The sequence below is a fragment of the Porcisia hertigi genome, chromosome 1 (assembly GCF_017918235.1).
Source record: "Porcisia hertigi strain C119 chromosome 1, whole genome shotgun sequence".
Classification (NCBI taxonomy): domain Eukaryota; phylum Euglenozoa; class Kinetoplastea; order Trypanosomatida; family Trypanosomatidae; genus Porcisia; species Porcisia hertigi.
Genome location: NC_090560.1, coordinates 66,363 through 89,004, shown reverse-complemented (window position 1 = coordinate 89,004; position 22,642 = coordinate 66,363). Strand labels below are relative to the sequence as shown.

The 22,642-nt window shown below is 58.0% G+C and overlaps 7 protein-coding genes across 7 annotated transcripts; all 7 read right to left on the bottom strand.

Annotated features, from left to right (window-relative positions):
- Positions 1-1,359: 1,359 nt before the first annotated feature.
- JKF63_07826 (uncharacterized protein) lies at positions 1,360-2,031 on the bottom strand (the record flags this gene model as incomplete). Its single annotated transcript, XM_067903756.1, has 1 exon — positions 1,360-2,031. One exon carries the CDS (start codon positions 2,029-2,031, stop codon positions 1,360-1,362), a length of 672 nt encoding a protein of 223 aa, XP_067760015.1.
- Positions 2,032-4,340: 2,309 nt separating this feature from the next.
- Positions 4,341-6,044, bottom strand: JKF63_07825 (uncharacterized protein; the record flags this gene model as incomplete). The annotated part of the gene is made up of 1 exon (XM_067903755.1): positions 4,341-6,044. The coding sequence occupies one exon, from the start codon at positions 6,042-6,044 to the stop codon at positions 4,341-4,343; it is 1,704 nt and encodes a 567-aa protein (XP_067760014.1).
- Positions 6,045-7,609: 1,565 nt separating this feature from the next.
- JKF63_07824 (uncharacterized protein) lies at positions 7,610-9,976 on the bottom strand (the record flags this gene model as incomplete). Its single annotated transcript, XM_067903754.1, has 4 exons — positions 7,610-9,194; positions 9,228-9,530; positions 9,564-9,712; positions 9,755-9,976. The coding sequence occupies 4 exons, from the start codon at positions 9,974-9,976 to the stop codon at positions 7,610-7,612; spliced, it is 2,259 nt and encodes a 752-aa protein (XP_067760013.1).
- Positions 9,977-10,880: 904 nt separating this feature from the next.
- JKF63_07823 (uncharacterized protein) lies at positions 10,881-11,483 on the bottom strand (the record flags this gene model as incomplete). Its single annotated transcript, XM_067903753.1, has 1 exon — positions 10,881-11,483. One exon carries the CDS (start codon positions 11,481-11,483, stop codon positions 10,881-10,883), a length of 603 nt encoding a protein of 200 aa, XP_067760012.1.
- An 892-nt stretch (positions 11,484-12,375) lies between these two features.
- Positions 12,376-12,978, bottom strand: JKF63_07822 (uncharacterized protein; the record flags this gene model as incomplete). Its single annotated transcript, XM_067903752.1, has 1 exon — positions 12,376-12,978. One exon carries the CDS (start codon positions 12,976-12,978, stop codon positions 12,376-12,378), a length of 603 nt encoding a protein of 200 aa, XP_067760011.1.
- Positions 12,979-16,705: 3,727 nt separating this feature from the next.
- On the bottom strand, positions 16,706-19,177 carry JKF63_07820 (uncharacterized protein; the record flags this gene model as incomplete). Its single annotated transcript, XM_067903751.1, has 1 exon — positions 16,706-19,177. The coding sequence occupies one exon, from the start codon at positions 19,175-19,177 to the stop codon at positions 16,706-16,708; it is 2,472 nt and encodes an 823-aa protein (XP_067760010.1).
- Positions 19,178-19,808: 631 nt separating this feature from the next.
- On the bottom strand, positions 19,809-22,310 carry JKF63_07819 (uncharacterized protein; the record flags this gene model as incomplete). The annotated part of the gene is made up of 1 exon (XM_067903750.1): positions 19,809-22,310. One exon carries the CDS (start codon positions 22,308-22,310, stop codon positions 19,809-19,811), a length of 2,502 nt encoding a protein of 833 aa, XP_067760009.1.
- Positions 22,311-22,642: the final 332 nt, after the last annotated feature.

The window sequence follows — 22,642 nt, the reverse complement described above, 5'->3', positions numbered from 1 at the left end:
GAAGAGGAAGAAGAGGGAGGAGGAGGAGGAGGGAGAGCAAGACAGAGGAGGTATAGAAGAAATGAGGAGAGTGACATGGCGCATGTTGTGCGGAAACACTCATTCGTGTGTATGTATACATGTATCCGTCTCAGTAGATGCCCCCGTTTCTCTCGTTTCCTTGTGTGTGTATTGATGCGCGTGTGATTTTGTCCGGCGTCCAATGCGCATGGAACCATGCGCGCAGGCAGGCAGGGGGGGGGGGAAGGGAAGGACGACGACAACAATGAACAGATTCGTATGGGCATGCATACGCACGTACGGAATGCGCAATGCTCACATCAGTTGTCTTTAGTCCAGAGTTCGTGTTCCCCTCTTCTGCCACCACCGAGCGCTTCGAGACGGGCGCGCGGCGGGTGTGGTGTGTGAAAAAAAAAAGGCGGTGGTGGTGTGTGTATTGTGTTTTTGTTTTGAGGGGACTAAAAAGAATACCTCCAAATACGAGCTCACATAAAAAGTAGAAGTGACTGCCTGGTGGTGCTGGTGGCAGTGGTGTGTGTGTGTGTGTGTGGGTGTGGGGGGTTGTCAAAAAAAAAAGCTGCCGAGGGCGGTGCGCGGTGGCGGTGGGGTATGTGGCGCACGCATGATGCGACGCCTATATTTCATATCTAAACTGCAGGTTTGCAGACAAGCCAATAAAAGCAAATATATACCGACGTCGATCACACACACACACACATATATATATAAATATATATTTGTATGTATGTGTGTGTGTGTGAGTGATCCACGTATTTACTACAGCCTCCTCTTTTTTTCCCCCTACTTGACGTTTAATGAAGCTCATGTGAGCGACAGTGTTTAATGACGTGGTGAAAAAAAAAGTCGCCTCCTTTCTTCCCTTCCCTTCCTTCTTCCCGCGCATATCGAAGACGTGCGTGCGTGCGTCGGGAAGAGAGAGGGGAGGGGGAATGGGATGCCACCACCACCCACTACCCTTTATGGGCTTGGCTAATAAACAAAAACTTGAAAAAAATATATATCGAACTGCTGCCTCAAGTGACCGCCGCGACGGCCACCTCTGGAGAGCTCTTGCGTACACTTCCAGTTAAACAAAAGGCCAATCGGCGACGATGCGACGTACATACACACACACACACACACACACACACACACAAAAATAGAGAGGGGGAGGTGGACAAGAATTTGGGCGAGACGGTGTGTGTGTGTGTGTGTGCGTGTGTGTGTGGAGGGGAGGGAGGGGGGGAGGTACCACCACCACCACCACCACTACCACCAGCACACACACACACGCACTGGCATTCTACTGCCCAGTGATCCCCCTCTTTTCATTCTCGCACCCCCTCCCCACGTCGGTTCTCATTCTTCTCTGCCCTCGCCAGGCACGAGGGACGAGCTTGAAAGCAGCACAACACCGGCCTCCTTCAGCTCCGCAGTGCGAGCCGCCCGCGCCGCATCGTCCACGGCGGCTGTCAAGTCTTCTAGCACCACCACATCGAAGCCGCTCTTGCGCGCGTCCATGGCAGTGAAGAACACGCAGAAGTCGTAAGCCACTCCGCACACAAACACACGCCGAATGCCGACCGACCGCAGGAGCTCCGCCAAGCCGGTCGGCGCCCCGCTGTACTCCAGGAATGCCGAGTAGCTATCCCCCTGCTGCGAGAGACCTTTGCGTATGATGGAGTTGACGCGCCGCGTGTCAAGCCCAGTGTGCAGCTGCGCGCCTGCGGTGCCATTCACACAGTGCGGCGGCCACGGGCCACCCTGGGCAACGAAGGAGCAATGGTTTTCCGGGTGCCAGTCTTGCGTGGCGACTTGGTGTCGAAACGGCAACTTGGCAGAGGCGGCGTTGATGCCACCTAGCAATGCTTCACCTCCAGGTACGAGGAGAGGGGCACCGGGCACCAAGAAGTCCTCCTGCATGTCAACAATGATAAGCGCATCGGTGACGTTGCTGATGGGAACACATTGCGGAGAAGGCGGTGTGGCCGTGCTCGTGCCCGTGATGCCCGAGGTTGCTGTACCTGTCATACAGCGCACCTCTCCCCTCCTTACGGAACAAAGAAGAAAAAGAGAAAGAGAAAGTGGGGGCAGGACACACCGAGGTCCAGTTGTCGCGCAACTATGATGCAGAACTGCGCTCGATTACAGTGGGCATAAAACCCAGTTATATATTTATATATATATATGCAATGTGTGTGTGTGTGTGTGAAAGAAAATGTAGACACCAGTGGGAAGAGGAGAAGGGGGGGGGGAGGGGAGGGGAGTAGAGGGAAACAGAAAAGGGGAGAGAGGAACGTTGCCGTTGATGATCGAATGGGTGGGGAGTGGGGTGGGGGGGGGTGTAGGGTCACATCGATAGACGTACAGCAACAGTAGAAGCTCCATACAGCATGTGTGTGCGTGTGTGTGTGTGGATGCGCGTCATCACGTGATGGTGTGCAAAATAATCAGGGCCATCCACAGCACGCTTTGAGTTCCGGAAAAAACGCCGTGAGCCTCGCATAAAACATTCGAGCAACAAAAACTGGATCTGCGCCACGTACATGTCAGCAGCCAAACACTCATGGAAAGAGACGTGGCCGTGGAGCGTCAGAGTCCTCTTTACCGCTCGTTATCTTCGATTGTACGATCGCGATGAAGGGACAGCGGCAGCTCCAGACGTGCTTTCCCTCTTTCTTTCTGTGTAGTACACGGTCTGTCGAGAGCAAGAAGGAATTAGAGCTATTCAATGTCAGAGAGATCGTTGCCGGCATATTGCCGGTCTCTTTTTTGCTTTTTCCCTCTGAAAGGTCTTTACCAAGTCCAACTGCTCGTGATGCGGGATTTAGAGAGTATCAATGACTGCAAATAGATGCATATGTGTGCCTCTCGGGGGGAGGGAGAGAGGGGATGGGGGGGGGGGGTGGAGTAGTGAATCGAACTCTTCAAGTAGGCCACCCCCTTTTCATCTTGTCCACACTAAGTTTGAATCGGTTGTTTGTCGAGACACCCCACTCTGATTGCGGCAAAAAATTGACGTGAAGGGGTTCAGGGCCCCCCTCCCCTCCCCTGTAGTTTCCCCTAGCGCCCACTGTCGCATCATGCACTGGAATAGGGGGAGGGAGGAGGGAGGGTGGCTACAGATGCAAACCCCAACAAGATTATATATATATATATATAAGTACTCTCCTCTACTAATGGAGGTGCGAGCGCACGGAAAAGGAGATCATTTGTGAACCCCCCCCCCGTGACCCAGAGGTAGTGGTGTGGGTGGGGAGGGAGGGGAAAGGGGGGTCCCCCCCTCCCCCAGTCCGCGTCAAAAAAAAAAACATTTTTTTCCCGTATCCGTGGTCATGATGAGGTGCGGCTTTGGCTTCGGCTGCGCCATCTCACTGGGTTCCACTGGCCAGGATATCCCAGACGGTTTATGGGGGGGGGGGGGAGCAGTAGGGGTATGGAGCAGAAGTCCAAATGCTGTGGTATATGAGGCACCTTCATTTTTCTGTTCCTCTTCTTTTCCCCGCCCCGCCTCCCCCCCCTCCCCCCAACCCCTCGAAGGGGGGCCGGGCGGGGCGGGGCGGGGCGGGGCGGGGCACTTTTTTCCTTCTGTGACGATCAACGTTATTAGTACAGCTGATAAACATCAAAAAATGCATCTCTGCGTATATTTGTGTGTTGGCGGGGGCGGGGGGGGGAGGGGAGGGGAGGGAGAGGACAGAGATGGAGTTGAAGTGCCAGAGCATCTGGCAACACGGGCGGACAGACAAACAAGGACACAAGGGGGGGGGGGAGGGGAGGGAGAGGACAGAGATGGAGTTGAAGTGCCAGAGCATCTGGCAACACGGGCGGACAGACAAACAAGGACACAAGGGGGGGGGGAGGGGGGGAGAACGAGAGAGAGAGCGACGGAGATACGCACGCGCAAAACAAAAGATAAAAGAGCACATACACTAAAAACAAACACCACAACAACAATCAATAAAAGCCACGCAGGTGAGGCAAGAGGGAAAAAAGGGGGGAGGAGGAAGACACACCTCAAACGAGTATCACCAGAAAAAATGTTAGTACACGTATACACACACACACATACACCGTTTCGCACAATGGATCCAACAACGGATCGCTGCCTTCAAGTCCACACCACTCCTCCTTCCTCCATGCCCAGGCAGAACTACCTCGAATGGAAGACGCATCAAACCAAACCCTTTCCCTTTCCAAATCGATGACATCGATACGGAGGAGGGAAAAAGGGGAGGCGGGAGGGAGCGGAGCGAATTCACCAACGGATAACGCACTCGTTGACCCCCCCCCCACACCCCTCAACACCCCACACTCATTCGCCCGCGCTCTGGTTGTTGTTAGACGGGTGTGACGTTGGAGTCCTCGAGGTCAGCACTGTCACCCTTGTGTGCCATCAAGACGCCATCATCGCGTGTACTGGCGACGCTGTAAGCCCTGCGATCAGGACGAGGGGCCATGCGGCTCACGATGAACTGGGCCAGCGCCACCGCCGCCACCCACATCGACCGGCGTATCCACCGCGCCTTGAACACAAAGGCTTCTTCCATATACACACCGTCAATGGCGTGGAGGAAGACCCACCCGAGGCAGCCGGTGCAGGCCTTCATCATGAATAGGAACGTGAGTGATGCGCTCGCGCTGGGATACTCGGCGCGCCACAGGCTACTCATTGTAAGCAGGGCACCGTGCGTCAAGTGCAGCACGACGCCGCTGAGCATAATCGTTACCGGGATGGCGTAGTCCTGCGAGGTGAAGAGGGTGCGCCCACTGAGGCTGAGGAGGAACACGAGCGCTGCCTCCGCGCCGCCGACGGCCCACACCGGGAGTGTGAAGGTGCAACCGAGGAAGGTGGCAATCATGAACAACTGAAACACAAGGCCGAACGGGATGCTGTCATCGTACAGCTCCAGCGTTGGCACCCACAGCAGCGACGACGTAAAGAACACCGCGCCGAAGACGATCACCACAATGTGACTGGCCATATAACGAGGCGAGAACAGCGTCCGCATCGCGGTGGCATAGGCGTGCATATAGTGTTCAATAACACGCCACGCTAAAGTGTTTCGATACACACTGCCATTACCGCCCCTGCCACCAGCGCTGCGCAGCGGTGATGGAGGCGGTGGTGATGAAGCCATGCCCGCCACCTTTAAGTCGTACGCTGACACATGCTTCCCGTTGAGGCTCTTCCTGTGTGCACCATTGAGAGTGCTGCCACAGCGAGGAACACCGGCCAGAGACCTCGAGGACACCGATAAGGCAGCTGAGGTGCCATGCAAGACAGTGAAGCTCCACAGAACGACGAGGACGCCGAGGTAACACGCGGCGGCCGCCCAACACGGCGCCGACGACACTGTCGGGGTTGCCACCATCACATATTGCGACACCAGCATGGACAGCCACATCATGATGGGACGGATTTGGTGAAACATTGTGAGCAACCCGAAGCGGCCCAAATCCTCAGTGGTGTCGCCCATGGCCATCGTTTTGTCATCGCCCTCGAGGGCGACGGCACCGGCGACAGGGCTTCGATGCACGGGCCCCTCGTGGAAGAGCGCGTACTCGACCCAGGTCATCAACCCAGACGTGGCTGCCGCACTGGAGATACGACCCACAAGGGCAAACGCAACAATGCTCTGCCCGCTACCCCACGCACCAGCGATGCCTGCGGCGGCCAGCGCCATGCAAGAACGCCGGAACCCCCACATCTCCATCACTGGGCCTAGGACTGCACCGCCAAGCCAGTAAGTAACGGTGCCTGCGTAGAAAAAAGCCGAGTTTGTGGAGAGAGAGAACGCGTACTGATGCTGCAGTGCAAACGCACAACTGCCGAGAAGGCCATCCGCCAGTGATACGAGCGCGGCGATCCCCAGGAGTTTGATAGGCGTGCGATTGCGGGCCCGGATTATCATCATCACGGGCCAGACACTGAGCACCATCGCCGGAACGAGAAAAGGAAAAAGTGTGTCGCCCCATGCATCGTAAATAGACGCCAACGGCCTGTACGGCCTCGTGGTGGTGGTGGCCCTGCGTGGCCCCATGGCGCGCACTGGTGTTGTGTATAGTTTGTGCGTGTGGTTGCAATGATAACTATCAACTGCTTGCGTCACCAAGTCGGCAAGATGGGGGGAGGGAGGGGAGGGGAGACAAGAGGGAGGCTGGGAGGTGATGGGTGGAGTCGAAAAACAAAATGTGTGAATTTTGAAAACAACCAGGGCGTGATGTGTGAGTGTGTGATAGGCGGTGATGCGATGATGAATAGTGATAATCAAGGAGGTGTGTGTCAGTCTGTGTGTAGTGAGGGGAGAGAGGGGGGGGGGCAAAATACACACACACACACACACACACACACAGACACAGACACAGAGACGGACACACCCACACAAGCAAGACCCTGAATATACGTCACCCCCCAAAAAAAACAAGAGACAACACAGCACAACGACCAAAATTTTTACAGAACAAAATATTGCTACTGTTTCTTTGTATGTTGGTTTTTTTTTGTGTTTTACATACGCGAAAGGGTGGATGGGACACGGGTGGGCGGGGGAAAGGGGGGGTGTTCAACTTTAGCGCGCTGCATGCGTGTCCTTCAACCAACGTGTGTGTGGGGGTGTGTGTGGGTGTGTAAGGGAGAGGGATGGAAGGGCAAAGAGGGCAGGAAGGTGGGAGGGGGGGGGGCGAGTGAGCTACACTGGAGTGCCGTGAGCGCGGGTCCGCTTTCTTGCGTCCAACTGTTCGACGAATAAACTGCGGGTTTGTCAGCGTGCTTCTCACGCTGTGGCTAGTGCGGCGACAATATGTGTATATATGCCTATAAAGAGTATGTGCGGGGGGGAGGGGGGTCACCCACATCCCCCTTCTCCTCCTCCCGGAGTCTCTCAGCAATGGGGGGAAGGGGGGAACGATACAATCCCGGACACCTTCCTTCCGAACAACCAAAAAAAACATGCACATATATGCGTCAAGCAAAAAGCCGCGCCAACGGGACACCCACGCTATCGCGCATAGTGGGAGGAAGGGGGAGAAGCTAAAAATAACGTGGGAAAATATTTGAGTAAACAAATAAAAGTCGAGCAACTTTTTTTCTTTGGTGTGTGTTCGGTGCCGGTGAGCCAAGGATACGGTACAGGTCTGTCTTATATGCAAGTGTCTGGGAACAGAGAGAGCGTCCTCTCTCTCTTTCTCTTGACACTTCCTGTTTTGACACCACGGCTCGCCTTCGACGAGGCGCACCGTTTCTGAAGGGTGGAGAGATTACCCCACTCCCCACTCTCCACTCCCCCCCCCTTCCCCCTCCGGGTGAGGCGTGCCCAACGAGTAGTGATGGAACGTGCCTTCTTGACAGGGAACGGAGTCGCGGAGCGTATGGCCCCGCATGCACCGTACTTGGAGCATGACCGCGGAGGCCGGATACCCCCCCCACCACCACCACCACAGAGGAGGTGCGTGTTTGCCTGCGCAGTCAACCTCATGTGTCTCGCCCCCCCCTCCCCATCCCTCCCCACCCGGCGACGCGAGAGGGCGAGAGAGGATATACATACATACATATATATATATATATGTCCACATTCGCAAATACACAGGCACACTTCGTGGGTCCCCATCACAGCGACGACAGCGCCTCGTCCACGAGACGCTGTAGCGTGGCCTCCTCGGTTGCTTTCTTCTGTAAAGCCTTCTCACCCTTTTGCTGCGACTCTCGTACGCGCTCACGGAGTTGCTCCGCTTGCGCCATCAGGCCAGAGTTGAGGTGAGAGCGCAGAAGAACTCGCTCTTGTGCCTCAGTATGGGCAGCCCGAAGTGCCCGAGACATGCCAGTGTACTCGAGCTGGGCTGCCTGGATGAGAGTGATAGTCGACTGCACATACTCGTCGAGCACGCAACGGCGCTGCCGCCGCTCCTCCAGGGCAACGGAGTGCAAGGTAGTGTACGTAGATGATGCGCCATGCGACAACGGCTCTGTTCCACGACCACCGGCTGACGTGGACGCCGCCTGCCTCTTGCCTCGGCGGCGGCGTCGCTCCGCCACCTTCGCCTCGTACCACCGTTTCTGCTCGTCAGCCAGCTGACGCAGGAAAAGGGTGTAGTACTGTGCCACCGCCTCATCTTTGCTCTCGTCCAGCGCCTCTTGCAGGTCTGGATCTGCCAGCGAGTCGCACCACGACATGTACTGCACGCGGTCCACGCCCGACAGCAACGACGCCCCACCGGTTGCACCTCCCCTTGTCGCTGTGCCCTCCGACAACGCCCCTGTCTCGCCTACGCCAGGATTGGCGCTGTGAGGCCGCGTAGGGGAATCTTTGCCGTGAAGGCGGTCCGCCAGCACTGCGCCCTCGACGCCATCCTCCAGCAGCAGAGCCACCTCCTGATGGAGGTACATGCGAGAGCTCAGATTTCTAATTCGATTTGTGCTACTCTGCCACGAGCAGGAGTGCCCCGAAACGTGATAGTGTTCCTGCTGATGGTCACGCCGCGCCCGACCGCACGCGACGTGGCCGCAGATTAAGCAAACCCACAAATCCTCGTATGTGCCACACACTCTGCAGCGCGCATCGTTGAGGAGGTCGTACACCGAAAAGCGGCACAGTGGGCACTCAGCCGACCCAGACGGAAGCAGCGCGTAGCAGCTCAAATGAAAGGAATGTTGACAAAGTGTCGTGACGCAGGCACTGGGGTAGAGCGGGTCCAGGCAAATGGCGCAGAAGTCGGAGCACAGCAGCGAGGCGCTGCCCCTGGCCCTGCCCTCGACACGGCCACCACTGCCGCCACTGAGGGAAAGAAACGGTGGCATGTCGCTCAGGGCGTGTGCCTTTGGGGTGGCGGTGACGGCGGAGGTGTTCCGCGGCGGTGGCGGTGGCGCACCGGTGCTACGCACCGCAGATGGCGTGGCACGCGATCGCTGTACTGGCGAAGACATGGGAGGACTAGAAGACACGGCGTGCGGGCTGCTGTGCAGCGGATGGAGGTGTTGCGGGTGGTGTTGGTGCCATTGTTTTGATCCGCGAGGGCTGTGGTGCTCATCGTCGTCATCTGACGCGCCGCCGCCAACGCCGCTGTCACCGCCGCCGCGGACAGGATACACCGTGACGACCGCACCCCATAGGGAGGCCATGTGGGTTTCAGTGAACCAGCGAGCGGTCGCGCCGAGCCCATGGCGGTGGTCGTCATGGAGATCGTGGTGGGGCATACTGGGCTCATCAGCGCCGACCGCATCCACCTCCGCTTCCCCGTTTCCACGTGACTCTGCGAATGTGTGATGAGTGACAATGACTGGTCGTGCTTCACTCACGTACTCTACCGGTGCCGTCAAGCCCAGTGCTGCACCCTCCTCCAATGCGGCCTTCATCCTTGCCGCCTGTGCCGCATGTCGGCACTTGAAGAGTATGCAGTAAGCGTGAATCTCGCTAACAACGTACCCCACGCGCACCAGCTCGATCCAACTCATCGCCCGCTGCTGAGCCTCATTGGTCGAGCATGAGATCCTTGACTTGGTCGAGAAAGCGGATACAGTGGAGGCTGAACAACAGGACGACGACGATGACGACGATGATGCAGACCTCGAGGCAGCTGAAGCGAAGCGCATCCTGCGATGCTTTAAGCGATGTATCGCGTGGCCAGGCGCCGCAAAGTGTGCGGTGTCGTCGATTGGTACCGCCGCAGCCCCCTTGCCCAGCAAGTGCGGTGCCGTGAGAGCAGTCGACGTCGTCAGCAAGCTAGACATCGGCGGTGGCGGCTGCGATGGAGTTACGGTGACTGACGGAGACGCCTCCAGCTGCGTCTGCGCCATTGCAGATGCCTCAATCGACACGAGACGACTCAGGGTGCGAGATAGGCTAGCGGTGATGGGGATTGTGTGGACCAAGAGCCATGGCGACGCAGCTCCACCAGGTACGGCGGATGGCGGTAGCAGGCGAAGCGTGACGGTGTTGATCGCGTCGCGATCAAGCGCCATGGTTGCAACGAGCTCCATTTTTACCTCTTTTTGTTTTTTTCAAATCTCTCTCTCCTCTCTTTTTTTTCTCCGATTCAATGTGCACACCACTGAGCAGCACCAGCAGGAAAGAAAAAAGGGGGTGGGGGTGTACAAGACAAAGGATGGCTAATCAGTCATCACCAACACACTTTACACACACACACACACAGATGCGCGCGTGTGTGTATATGTGCGCAACAGGGATGCAAGGAGGGGAGGGGAGGGGGGGGAGATAGCAGCGGTTGTGATACGTTTCTGCAGTGGAGATGGCTCTTGTGAAGAACAGTTGGATATTTTGCGATGCGGTGCGATGTGTGTGTGTGTGTGTGTGTGTGTGTGGGGGGAGGGGGGAGGGGGGGTGTATTAGGAATAAACATGTGTACATGGAGGGGAGGGGGCACAGCAGCATGTTCTTGTACATCGCTCATCGCATGCGCAGAAAAGAAGGGAGAGTTGGGGGGGGCATCAAGAGAGGGCACTGAAGAGACTGAACTACCATAGCCCATCTCCTCCCTCTCCTCCCCGCCCCCGCCCCGCTGGTGTTTTCTTTTGGGAGCGCCTTTCACTGTTTTTTTTGTTGTTGATGATCTGCGAAATAATAAAACCATGAAAAACACACACGGGCACCGGAGGCACACACACACACACGAACGCGTGGAAAAGCCCAGAGAAATAAATAAATAATGAGGTGAGATGAGAGATTGGGGCAGCACCACCACCACCTCCTCGCCCCCCCCCCTAATGCACAAGCGGGAGGAGGGTGAGGAGGGGAGAGGGGGGGGGCCTACCACATATCGTCTGTATGGCCACGGCGTACCGAAATCGTTCACATGTACGCGCACCCACGCCAGTTTGTCTGCAATGCACGGGTCCGCCATTCGTTCCCTTCTGCTCCATTTTCTTACCGGGTCGACACCTGCTGCAGCTTCGGGTTCCACATGAAGGCGAAGGACACGCGGCGGTGCGTCAGCTGCTTGTACACGTACGCCACAGCGCGCAGGCGGGACTCGGCGCGCTTGCGGTCACGAGCGTCCAGGAACACCTTCATCATCTTGCTTCCGTCCGTGCGGTAGCGCCAGCGGCGGCCCACCACGTCGCTCGGGTAGATCAGGTCGTTCAGGATGTTCTCGAACACGGCAGTGCTGGTCTTGGAGCGCTGGACCTTCTGCAGCTTGTACACATCCGACGGGCGCTTCGTGATCTTGCGCTGCGCAACCAACATCACCAGGAAGCCGGGGTGGCGCTTCTCCAGTTCAGAGGTCAGCGCACGCTGCACCTTGCGTACCAGCATCAGAAACCGTAGGGGGTAGAAGATGACCAGGGCCGTCTTCTTGGAGCGCGGCACCTTGACCTCGCGCACGCAGTTGATGTTGAAGCGGGGCAGCTCCTGACGCAGCGTTTTGTGTGACGTCTCGAGCTCAAACAGCGTCTTCGCGACGCTCTCCTCGAGGTCGCTGGGCTTGCTGCGCTTCTGCTTGCGAAGCTTGCGGAGGTAAGGCTGCATGATTTCTCTCAGTCAGGTCAGCTCTTTTTTTTTTGGTTGTTGTTGTGCGAGGAGGGGGTTCAACATAAATCAATGTGAATAAGGGAGAGAGAAGGGGGTTAGCGGAGGAGGGAGCCGAGTACATACATATATACATATATATGTGTATTGATACACGCGCACAATATGAGCGGAGGCATTGGAATAAAGCTTGGAAGTTTTAGAATCGCGGGGGGAGGAGGCCGTTCGAGTAAAGAGGAGAAGTCTCGGGGCGTCGTGGCCGTGACAAAGCCTCCCTCGATACTGGTTCCTTTACTCGGCCAAGCCACTTCATCACCACTCTCTTCGCCTGATGGGCTTCCCCCCCTCCTCCTCCTCCCACGCTCGACATTTGTGCTCCTCACCCTCGAGTAAAGCAACAGTGAAGAAACCATCAACGTCGTGCCATCTCCCTCCCTCCCCCCTCCCTCTTAGGAATGAAGCAGCATTAGGGTGGGGGAGATGAGTGGGGGGGGGGGGAGCAGAGAAGGTGGACAGGAGATGTGATCTTTGTGTGGGGTGTACGTGTGTTTCGGTCCACGATTCGCTCAACATCAGCGTGAGCATAAAAAAAAATGGAAAACAAAGGAAAGAATTACTGAAGAGAAAACTCAACAGAAAAAAAAATGCTCAGTTCAACGCGCCGACGGGGAGCGGGGGGATGAGGGGGATGAGGGGGGGATGAGGGGGACGACCATCCCTGGAAGAGTGACTCGTCGCTTACAAGCGCAGTCGGAAATATACATATACATGTATATATATAATCGCATGCGCGCCCTCCCCCTCCCCCCTCCCCCCTCCCCCCCCCCGCACACCCACGCCGGTTTGTCTGCAATGCACGGGTCCGCCATTCGTTCCCTTCTGCTCCATTTTCTTACCGGGTCGACACCTGCTGCAGCTTCGGGTTCCACATGAAAGCGAAGGACACGCGGCGGTGCGTCAGCTGCTTGTACACGTACGCCACAGCGCGCAGGCGGGACTCGGCGCGCTTGCGGTCACGGGCGTCCAGGAACACCTTCATCATCTTGCTTCCGTCCGTGCGGTAGCGCCAGCGGCGGCCCACCACGTCGCTCGGGTAGATCAGGTCGTTCAGGATGTTCTCGAACACGGCAGTGCTGGTCTTGGAGCGCTGGACCTTCTGCAGCTTGTACACATCCGACGGGCGCTTCGTGATCTTGCGCTGCGCAACCAACATCACCAGGAAGCCGGGGTGGCGCTTCTCCAGTTCAGAGGTCAGCGCACGCTGCACCTTGCGTACCAGCATCAGAAACCGTAGGGGGTAGAAGATGACCAGGGCCGTCTTCTTGGAGCGCGGCACCTTGACCTCGCGCACGCAGTTGATGTTGAAGCGGGGCAGCTCCTGACGCAGCGTTTTGTGTGACGTCTCGAGCTCAAACAGCGTCTTCGCGACGCTCTCCTCGAGGTCGCTGGGCTTGCTGCGCTTCTGCTTGCGAAGCTTGCGGAGGTAAGGCTGCATGATGTCCCACTGGTGGTGCGTGGATGAGCTTTTAAAGGCGTGGTACGATGAACGTGCGCGGTTATGCGTAAAGAGTTGACATGAATGCGTTGTTGTGTGTGTGTGTGTGTAGCGAATGCGCACACGTGTGTGCATCGGCATTCACGATGGCACAAAAAAAAGAGAGTACACCGAAAAATGCGTAAAGAGCCAAATAGAGATGCAGAGAGCGAAGGAGGTGAGTACAACAGAGTTGGAGATGACAACGCGGACGGAGCGGGGTAGAGCAGGGCCAGGCATGTGTGTGCGAAGAAAGAGGGAAGGGGGAAGGGGGGGGCTGATAGCATACAGTGTGAGAAGCACATACATGAATATGCGGGGTGATGTATGAGAAAGCGGTGCGTGTGGCAGTTCTCTCAGTCCGCAGGTCGCGTCCTGCTGACTGGGAGAAAAAAAAAGGATCGGAAAGGCGGAGGAGGGCGACGGCGACGGCGGTGGCAGCAGTGTATCAACCCATGAATGGTGCTGAGGATTTTCTGTTCTAGTAGCCGGGTAGAGGAGCAGAGTCACAGGAGCAGCTGATATAGTGAGACACACCTGGAGGGGAGGAGGGTGGAAGGGACACGGTGGGTGACCACATTGAGTCTCCCCCCCCCCCAGAAAAAAAAAGGAGAGGGGGCACGCAGAAGAATGAAGATCCCTGTTGCGGGCAAAAGAGGTGTGTGTGTGTGTGTCTGTTTGGGGAGTTTGAGGGAGGAGAGGGTCAATATGCGCCGACAACTCACTGCGTATCTCCCAGCCCACCTCACCCCTCCCCAGACGACCCTCTCACAGGAGATGTCGCTGACAGTAGAGACCCCGCAGCATCGGGTCGACACGTGGCAACCTCGCCAATGAAAAGAGGTCGTCCTCGTCTTCGAGTATTCGCTGCTCAACGAGGTCACCGCTGCGCTGCCGCTGGGATTTCGGCTGCCCCTCACCATGTACTTGTTGCACTTGACCACGATGAGCCTTGCTGGCGACGATGGCGGCAGCGGCAGGGGGGATCGTGCTGCTTGTACCGCTCTTGTTGTGCGTCGAGGTGCGTGTCCAGGATGTGAAGGCACCGTTCATGTTCACATCGAAGCCGTGCTCGAGTGCACGCAGTGTCAGGTGGGCGGTAAAGGCCGCTGGCCCTGTCAAGAACAGCTGCCGCGCCGCAAAAGCATGCCACGGGCATACACGCAGAACAAGCTCATGCAGCTGCAGGCGACCGAGCACGATAGGGTCGGTGCACGCCGGTGCTGGCACCTGCGTAGGTCGGTGCGGGTCATAGCGAACAGTCACGCGCATTGCCTGACGCTTCTCGAGCTGCGACTGCGAAGGTGGGAACACATCGGCGGCCGACACGACGTAGCCGCATCGGATGAGGCCATCTAGCGCGCGTCGCATGCGGTAGGTGACCGTAGGGCTTAAGTGGTCAGTGGAAGAGAAGGCCTCACGCCGGTCACAGTAACGGCGGCGCAACGGTCCCACGATACTCCCGCGAATGCATTGTTGGAGATGGGGTTCAATGATGCCGCCTGCGACGGCTGTCGCTGCGTGACCTTCCGTTGCGACTCTGTGAGCTGCAACAGCAGCCGCCGCCGCCGGCGGCGACGGGGGAGAGGGGGAGGACAGGGTAGGCGGGCCCAACATCAGCGCGTCACGGAGAATCATCCCCGTTGCGCGCCGCCTTTGCTTCGTCATTCCCTCCGCCAAGACTGTGGTAGACTCTGCCCCGCGCATCGGAGATTTTGCAGCGGCAGTGACCACGGTCGTCGCCGCAGAAGCTCCGCTACCCCAGGCCATGTCGTCGTGGTCATCTATTGCATGCCCAGCATCTCCCCTTGGTTTGACTTCTCCATAAGCACTGTCGAGGTCCGCCGCCTCCACCTCGCAGGTCGCCGCCTCTGTGAGGCAGAGAAGATACTCGGAGTGGATAGCACAAGGACAGCCGCGCCGTGTGGCGCCGGTTAAGGCGACATGGAGGCCATACGGAGCGAGCAGCTTTGTCAACAGCGATTCATGGTGGACTGCAGCGTCGTAGCTGACCATGTCGTGGGTGCGTCGTTGCAGCCGGCGAAGCAACACAGGAGGGGCGTACAAAGCAACGAGTCGGGCGGGTGCCGTGAAGGCCAAAGTGCGATATGACGCATCTGCCAGCTGCTCTTGCCTCGGCTGCTGAGCCGTGGCGAGTTTCGATGGCGCAGGGACCAGGGAAGACGAGTGTTCAGTGCTGCGGCCGGGCACAGAGGCGGCAGCAGCCACTGCTGCTGGTGGATGCAGAACTTCTTGCCAGCAGCGCGACAGGCGCACGATGTGAGAAGGGCCGTGTTGGCTTTCCCAGTCGTAGCGCGTGCGCAGTCGTGCGATACTGGCGGCCGTGTCGTACCTCTTGTCCTGGCCGTAGCGCCCAGCGGTACTGTCTGAGGAAAGAGCGGCGTGGAGAAGAAGGCACTGAACACCGAGATGGTTCGCAGGGTGCAGCGTCAACGGGAGTTTCATCTGAGCCCCCCCCCCCTTCACCGGGGATGGAGGTGTGGGGGGTAGAGGGGGGCGATGAGGTGCCTCTGCCGTAAAGTGTGAAAATAGGGAACGAGGAGGCGATGGATGGATGGATGGGAGAGAGGGAGGGACGGAGGGGGGGGGGAGGTCAGGGGTATTGAGGGGGGAGAGGGGAGCTGGCCAAGGAAGATCATTGTCATTTCAAGGAGAAGAAAAGGGAGGGGGTTGTGTGTACATTCTTTGGGATTGCGGGGTTCTCGCGTGGTTGTTTCACGACTGGTGTCAGATCCATTTGAGCACACACACACACACACACACACAAGGATCCAGCGGTGCCCCTGCTCCAGATGATTTCCTGTGAGTCCAGCCTTGTAGAGTTGATCACTGATGCAGCAGCAGCAGAAGCCCTGGCTGTTGTTGCCAGTATCCTCCTCCCCCCTCCCCTTTAACGCATCCAGCAAGGCGCCACCGCCTCTGACACGCTTTGTCCTCGGCATTCTCCAGCCTGAGATGAATGCCTCCCGTGTCCTCTCCCCACCAACCTTGAGAGAGTGCAGTTGATCGGGGGTGGGGGGACCACGGGTGTGCAAATGTATGCATATATGTACGAGTATAGGTGTATATATATATACTTTGAATACATGTTTTCCTTCAGCGCATCAGCAACATGAGAGAGAGAGAGAGGAGACGAAGGTGAAGGTGTGAGGGATCTCGTCAATCTTCTCCCTCCCCTCCCCTCCCCCCTCTCTCATCGAGAGCTCCGCTCCTCGGGACGTAGAAACCCTTGCCGTCTCTCTTCCTGGACCTAAGCGGGTGGGGGCAGAAGAGAGAGGAGGAGGAGGAGGAGGAGGAGATGCGAGTGAACTGTACATCAGCCAATGAGACTACTCCCAACCCCCTCCCCCCACGACTTCCCCATGCAAACGTGGAGCCCACAGACAAGATGTACACACATATAGATATATATATATATATACATGTATATGCACCCATGTATCCACACGCATCCTAAACATCATGACACACACCTCAAAGGGGGGGGGAGGGAGGGAGGGAGGGACAGGAAGAGCCCCCAGGTGAGGCAGTCGTGGGGGAACGGGGGAACGGAGAGAGGGGGGGGGGGAGTGCATTACCGGGAAAAGAGGAGCACCGGCTTAGGCGCAGAGATGTCCCCCACATCCTGTCCCTGACTTCAGGGCCTCCTCACGATGCTGCGCATTGGCTATGGCGCGGAGGACAGCGACGCCTGCGCCGTAGCCGTATCGGAAAGGAGGTGACGCACCGCCTGCTGGCCACACCCCGCCACCGGCCGCGCCATCGTCGCAGCGTGAGTACGCAGTGTCGGTAGGCGTCGCTGAAGTGATGGAGGAGCATCGAGGTTGAGGAGCGTCGCCATGAGCTTTTGCCATTCGGGTGTCACCACGTGCGGGTCCAGCTTCGCTGGCGGCAGCTCCAGCTCATTTCGCATGGCGCGCACTTTGATCCAGTCGTGCTCCAGCTGAATGACCTCCGCCCGTGCATCACTGAGATTTGCCACAGCCCAGTCGCGCTCGCTGGAGAGCAGAAACTGGAGCTGCCACGCGTCGCCTGTACGAGCTTCCAGAATGGCGTAGCGCTGCTCGTACAGCGCCGCTATCGCGTGCAGGCACCGACAGCGCTGCTGAAGTGCCAGTGTACACTGATCGACCAGGCGGCATTGGATGAAGTGGTTGTCCGTCTCCATGCGACGACAGTGTGCCTCGCATGCGTCGAAAATCTGTTGCACCGCGGTGTCGCCGTCGTTGAGGAGCTGTTGAAGCGCCACCGTTTCTCTTTTACACCCCACCGCATCCACACGACGCTGCTCGACGGTCCTGCGTAGCTGGTTGTGGCTCGTCTCCAGCTGCGTCAGGCTGAGGTGGTCCTGCAACAGCGCCTGCGACGTCTCTTCGTACTGGAGCTGCTCCATAAAAAAGGCCTTGAGGGCCTCTCGTACGCGGCGTGCGCTCTTTTCCTGCTGCTCCTCCAGCTGCGTCAAGCGCGCCTCCCCTCGCGCAATGGACTGCTGGAGTCGATTGCGCTCCGAGGTGAACGTGCTCTCCATCTCCTCCACGGCCGTCAAAGTGCGTTGACTATTGCGGCTCAGCATCTCCGCGCACGCCTCCGCCTCCGACCTCATGACAGCCATCGTGGTTTCGCCGTGGCTGCGATGGGTGCGCACGGACTCCTGCACGGCGCTCATCTCCGCGGTAGCGCCTTCGCGAACAGCGTTGCGGCTGGCGATGGCATCCCCGAAGAAGCTCTTGCACCTATCCAACTCGTCAAAGAGAAGCGTCCACAGCGCCTCAGCGGTGGCCCATCGCTGCGTCGTGTGAGTGATCTCATCCTCTGCGGATGGCACCGTGGGAGCGGGGATTCCCGCACACAACTTCTTCTCGGACTCGGCAGCCGCCACCACCGTCGCCGCGAATGACTCGTGTGCCTGCACGAAATCAGACCAGAGTTGCCCCTGCTGTTCCAGCTGCCGATACACTGGGACCTGCACCACCTCCGTATCCGGTGCGACGCGCTTCTGCTGCACACACAGCTGCAGCGCCGCCTGTGCGGTGAGGAAGGGCCTGTGCAGTGGCACCTTGAAGTACACCGAGTCTTGAACGCGCTTTTCGAGGCTTGGGAAAACACTTTTCTGCAGGTTGAGGATGTCGTGGAGCAACAACGCCGTCCACTTTGGCAACGATTCCCGCATCCGCTGCAACGGTGCGAACATGCGACGCAGAAAATGTCGACGGTTGCAGGGGTTGAGCAGCTCTTTGCTCGACTTGGCCGATGCCTTGGCGGCGTGTGGCTCAGTGGTTGCCGTTACCTCGTCCTGTTGTGGTTGATGAGAGGATAACGGCAGCCCACTGACAGAGGTATCGACGCGGTCGCCCTCGTCCTCGCTGCTGCTGCCGGAGAGCGCCTTGGCGCCACGGCTGTGGGGATTCGTGTCCTGGTCTTCATTCGCAACATCGCAATCCAAAGTGAAATCTAGAGTGACACGCTCACTGTCCGCCAGCCTGGCCTCGGCACCCCCATCCTTGTCCTTATCATCCATGTCCACCTCGAACCCGTAGCGCTGCACGATATCTGCCATTTGCCAGAACAGCTTTTTCCGCACCTGCTCCCGCCACGCCGCACCGGGGTCGGCGAGAAACCCCTTCAAGGTGGCGCGACGCAGTGTGTTTCGTTCCTGAATGTGCTCGACATCGCGCCAAGCGGCCGTGACGCAGCGACGCAGCGATTCTGTCTGCGCGCTCTCCGCTTTGATAAATTCTTCAAAGCCCTCCCGGAACGAAGAGGGGGTAAAGCACTTCCACAAGGCAGCGTCTGTCGCGGCATCGCTTGTCACGCGTACCGGTGCACCAGCGTCTGGACGGGCCGTGGCCGCTGCGGACGCACCCGCGCAGAACTCAAGCACGCCAGCGTTTACACCGAGTGCGTACGCCGAAGCCGGTCCCGGTGATGAGGATGGTGGGGATGTCTTTTTTGTGGCGGTACAACCCTCGGGCATCGCGTCCGTGAGCAGAGAAGCGTGGCCCTGTGGCGGGGGATTGTCGCCCACTGGATCTTTGGTAACATCTCCTGGCGGGGCGTCGGCGGGTGGAACGCGCGAGACGACTTGCTGGAAGAAGTAAGGCGAGAGCCGCGTCGGCTCTGGCCAAGGCGGACGCTCCATCGGGGCCCTCGATGTGTGTGTGTGTGTGTGTGTGCGTGCGTGTGCGTGTAAATTGGTGTACACGTAGTGGTTTAGGGTCTATCTATGCATCGATGGGGGATGCAGTACCGGGGAGGGGGAGGGGGGATAGAGCGGAGAGAAAGAGAGAGAGATGTAGAAGCAGCGGTGCAGAATGTACAGACGGTTCAGTCGAACGAAAAACAAGAGCGCTGCCGCGTCATGCTGGGTGGTGTGTGTGTGAGGGGGGGGAGGGGGCGGGAGGGGTCACACACACGCACACAAAGAAAACACATTATGCAAAGCACACAGACGCAGAGAGAAACGCAAGCAGACACACCAAACACACTCACACCGGACACACACACACACACACACACACACCTTCTCCTCTTTTCTTCTCCCCTCTCTCTCACACACACATTTCCATCACTCAAGTATGCGCAAGTGAGTCACAGAAAAAAAAAAGAGGAGGAGGAGGAGGAGGGGGGACCTGTAGAAACGTAGGAAGGGCACCTCCTCCTCCTCCTCTTGTTCATGACTGTCACCACGCAGCCATATTCAAACCCCGCACCTGGTTAAGCAGGGGGATAGCCAGATAAGGAGCTCCCTAATACTACCGAACCCTTCTAAATCAATGTGGAAACAATGAGAGCTCGCTACTGTGACGGCACCACAGTGCCCCCCCAGGCAGCTGACCAGCGCTCAACAATGTTGCCCACACAAACGGCCCGAAGAAGTCGTAACTGTGTGGCGACTCCTCGTAGCTGTACACCAGATCAACAGTGGCATCGTTTGACCTCCCCATCGCGTCTGCAGTGGCTGTTGCCGATACCCCCGTTTCTCGAACCAAACCACCGCCCTTTGATGGGCTAACATCTGTACAATTGCCGCCACTACTGCTGCCGCCGCTGCCAGCGCTGCCCATGTTACTGCCGTGGCTGTGGCCCTGCTGCTGCTGCTGCTGCTGCTGACCACGCAGGAGTATAGTCAATATATCTTGTGGGCTCTCGGCATGGCTGGTGCTAGCAATGTCCGCCTCGCAGTTCCTGATCATCTCTGCTACGTTCGCGAGCAGCTGTTTGGTCAAATGGGCGTGTAGGTACTTCTTCTCGACGGCGCTGTCGACGTCGTCGATGAGGCGCTCGCGGATGTATAGGAGCTCGTAAATGAGGCGCTCGTTGCGACGATCGGCACCACGCAACAGCGCCTCAACACCTTCGATAATAGTGTGCAACTGTCGCAGGTACATGGCAAGAACCTCCTCCAGCGCTTGCGCATCCTCGGTGGTCAACGCTACCGTCGGAGCCTTGCCGTGAGCAGGGTGAAAGGAGCTGCCGCCCCCATGGCTTGGCGCAACGGCCGGTGTGTTGCCATCCTCCACCGGGATGTTAGGGCCGCCCGTGTCCCCTTCAGTGGTGGACGTCGGCGCTGCGGCTGCTTCCCTGAATGGCCCCAAGAGCGCACTTGCGCGGTGGATTTTCTTCAACGAGAGCGCCAGCAGAGCCGACACGCGCTGGGCCGTGTACGAGTCCATGTCGTGCACAAAAGGCGCGAGGTTCACTAGGCATGGTGCAAACACGGCGATGAGCGCCTCGTTGCATTCATTCAACCCCCTCATGATGCCCAGCGAGAGCACCACGACGGCGAGTGCGCCGACAGAAACGCCGTCCACGTGGCGCTCCAGCGCGTTGCTGGGCACGCATGGCGTGTCGCACAGCAGCCGGTTGATCACGCGGTCCTGTGAAACGAGCAGCAGCAACGTACTCGAGATAAAATTGATGAAGGGGTATGAGAAGATGCGCTGCTGAAAAATGATGCGCCCCAGCACGGCGTTCTGCAACACGTCGTCCACCGTACCGGCGGCGGCGGCGGCGGCCACCGAAAGCCGCGTTGTGTCCTTACACGTCCTTCTCGTCAACTCCAACAACTGCTGAAGGGTAGAGACAAAGAGGGCGGCATCCTTGGTGAGCACGGTATGTAAAAACTCGGGGTGGTCGTGCAACAGCACATAGAGCAGGATCGATATCTCAGGGAAGCTCACCAGCCGCCACCGGATGACCGAGAGAAGATCAACAAATGACACTGGGCTGCCATCACGCATCGCGCTCACGTACTCCAGAGCCGGGTTCCGGCCGCTGCCCCTTTGATGAACGACCAGCACGCACAGTAGCGCCGTCGCGTGGCGGAAAGCCTGCTCCCAACAGCTACAGCTCTTCACAAGCACCGCGGCAGGGTTCTTGGGGAGCGTGCCGGTGATCAGTGTGTTAGTCCCACCAGAGCTGCTGGCAGTGGAGGAGGCCGTCGCCGTCGTCGTCACCAAGTCCTGCACGTCAAGCACATATGCGTATGTGTCGGTCCTGGACCTGAGTGCAGGGACACCGTTGGTACTGAAGGCATTGAAAAGGTTGAGGAAAGATGGTTGATATCCTTCGTGGTAGAGCAGTGGTGCATGAGCGGCCCAATTTTGACTCTTCCATAAGACGATAATATGAAGCAGTCTGGGAAGGCACTCACCCAGCAGTGGTGACGACATAATGAGCTCCGTGAAGAGATCCATCATGTCCTCACGGAAGTCGGTGCCGTGATGCAGCGCCGATGACGTCATGGTGAGTAGCAGTCGCAGCACTTCCAAGTGCGTCACGATCGTCGTTTCGTTAAGCGGCACGCGCACCAAAAAAGACATCGCCGCACAGCACAGCATCGCCGTGACGTTCTCACACACCGTGTCGTTTGACGGCGACATCTCCCCTTGTCTCCCAGGTGCCTCCACGACAGCGACGAGCGATGCGGAGTTCCCATTCGTCAGCCGCAGGATGTGACGCAGCAGGACCTCGCTGATGTGCACCACCGCCGGCGTAGTCGCATCCAAGTCGTGGGGGGCTTCTATAGACCGCTGCATCACCGCACTGCACAGCCGCAGCAGCCAGCGCACGCGCCCCGTCTCGGGAGCCTTGCTCATCACCGCGGCGGCGATCGGCTCCGCCACTCCGTAGAGCTCCGCACCACCGCAAATGCTGCGCTCATACTGCTTTGTCTTGGCTAGAAACTCTGACTCGTCAGGGGAGGCGGCCGCATCAGACGTCAGCGCCACCGTGAAGTACTCGGAAGCCTCCTTGCGTAGCGTGGCACCCATTTTTGTGTGTGTGTGTGTGTCTTTTGGACTTCCTCCTCGCTTTTTCTTCACGGTTTACCTTTTTTTTTTCTATTGGGCTTCGTATTTGTCTGATTTTTTTTCCTCCTCTTCATCCCCTCCTCCTCGTTCTTTCCCTCGTCTTGCTGTGTTATCTGATGATGGGCGTTGACGTGTTGAGACACTCCTCAGCCAAAGGAGGGTATATGTGTACGTGCATGGGTGTAAAGGGGGGGGGGAAGAGAGGTAGGAGAAAGTGAGTGACGTCTAGAGAAGCAAAGATCGTGTCAGAACAAGATGGAGGAGGTGCGGAGGGAGAGGGGGGGGGGGCACCA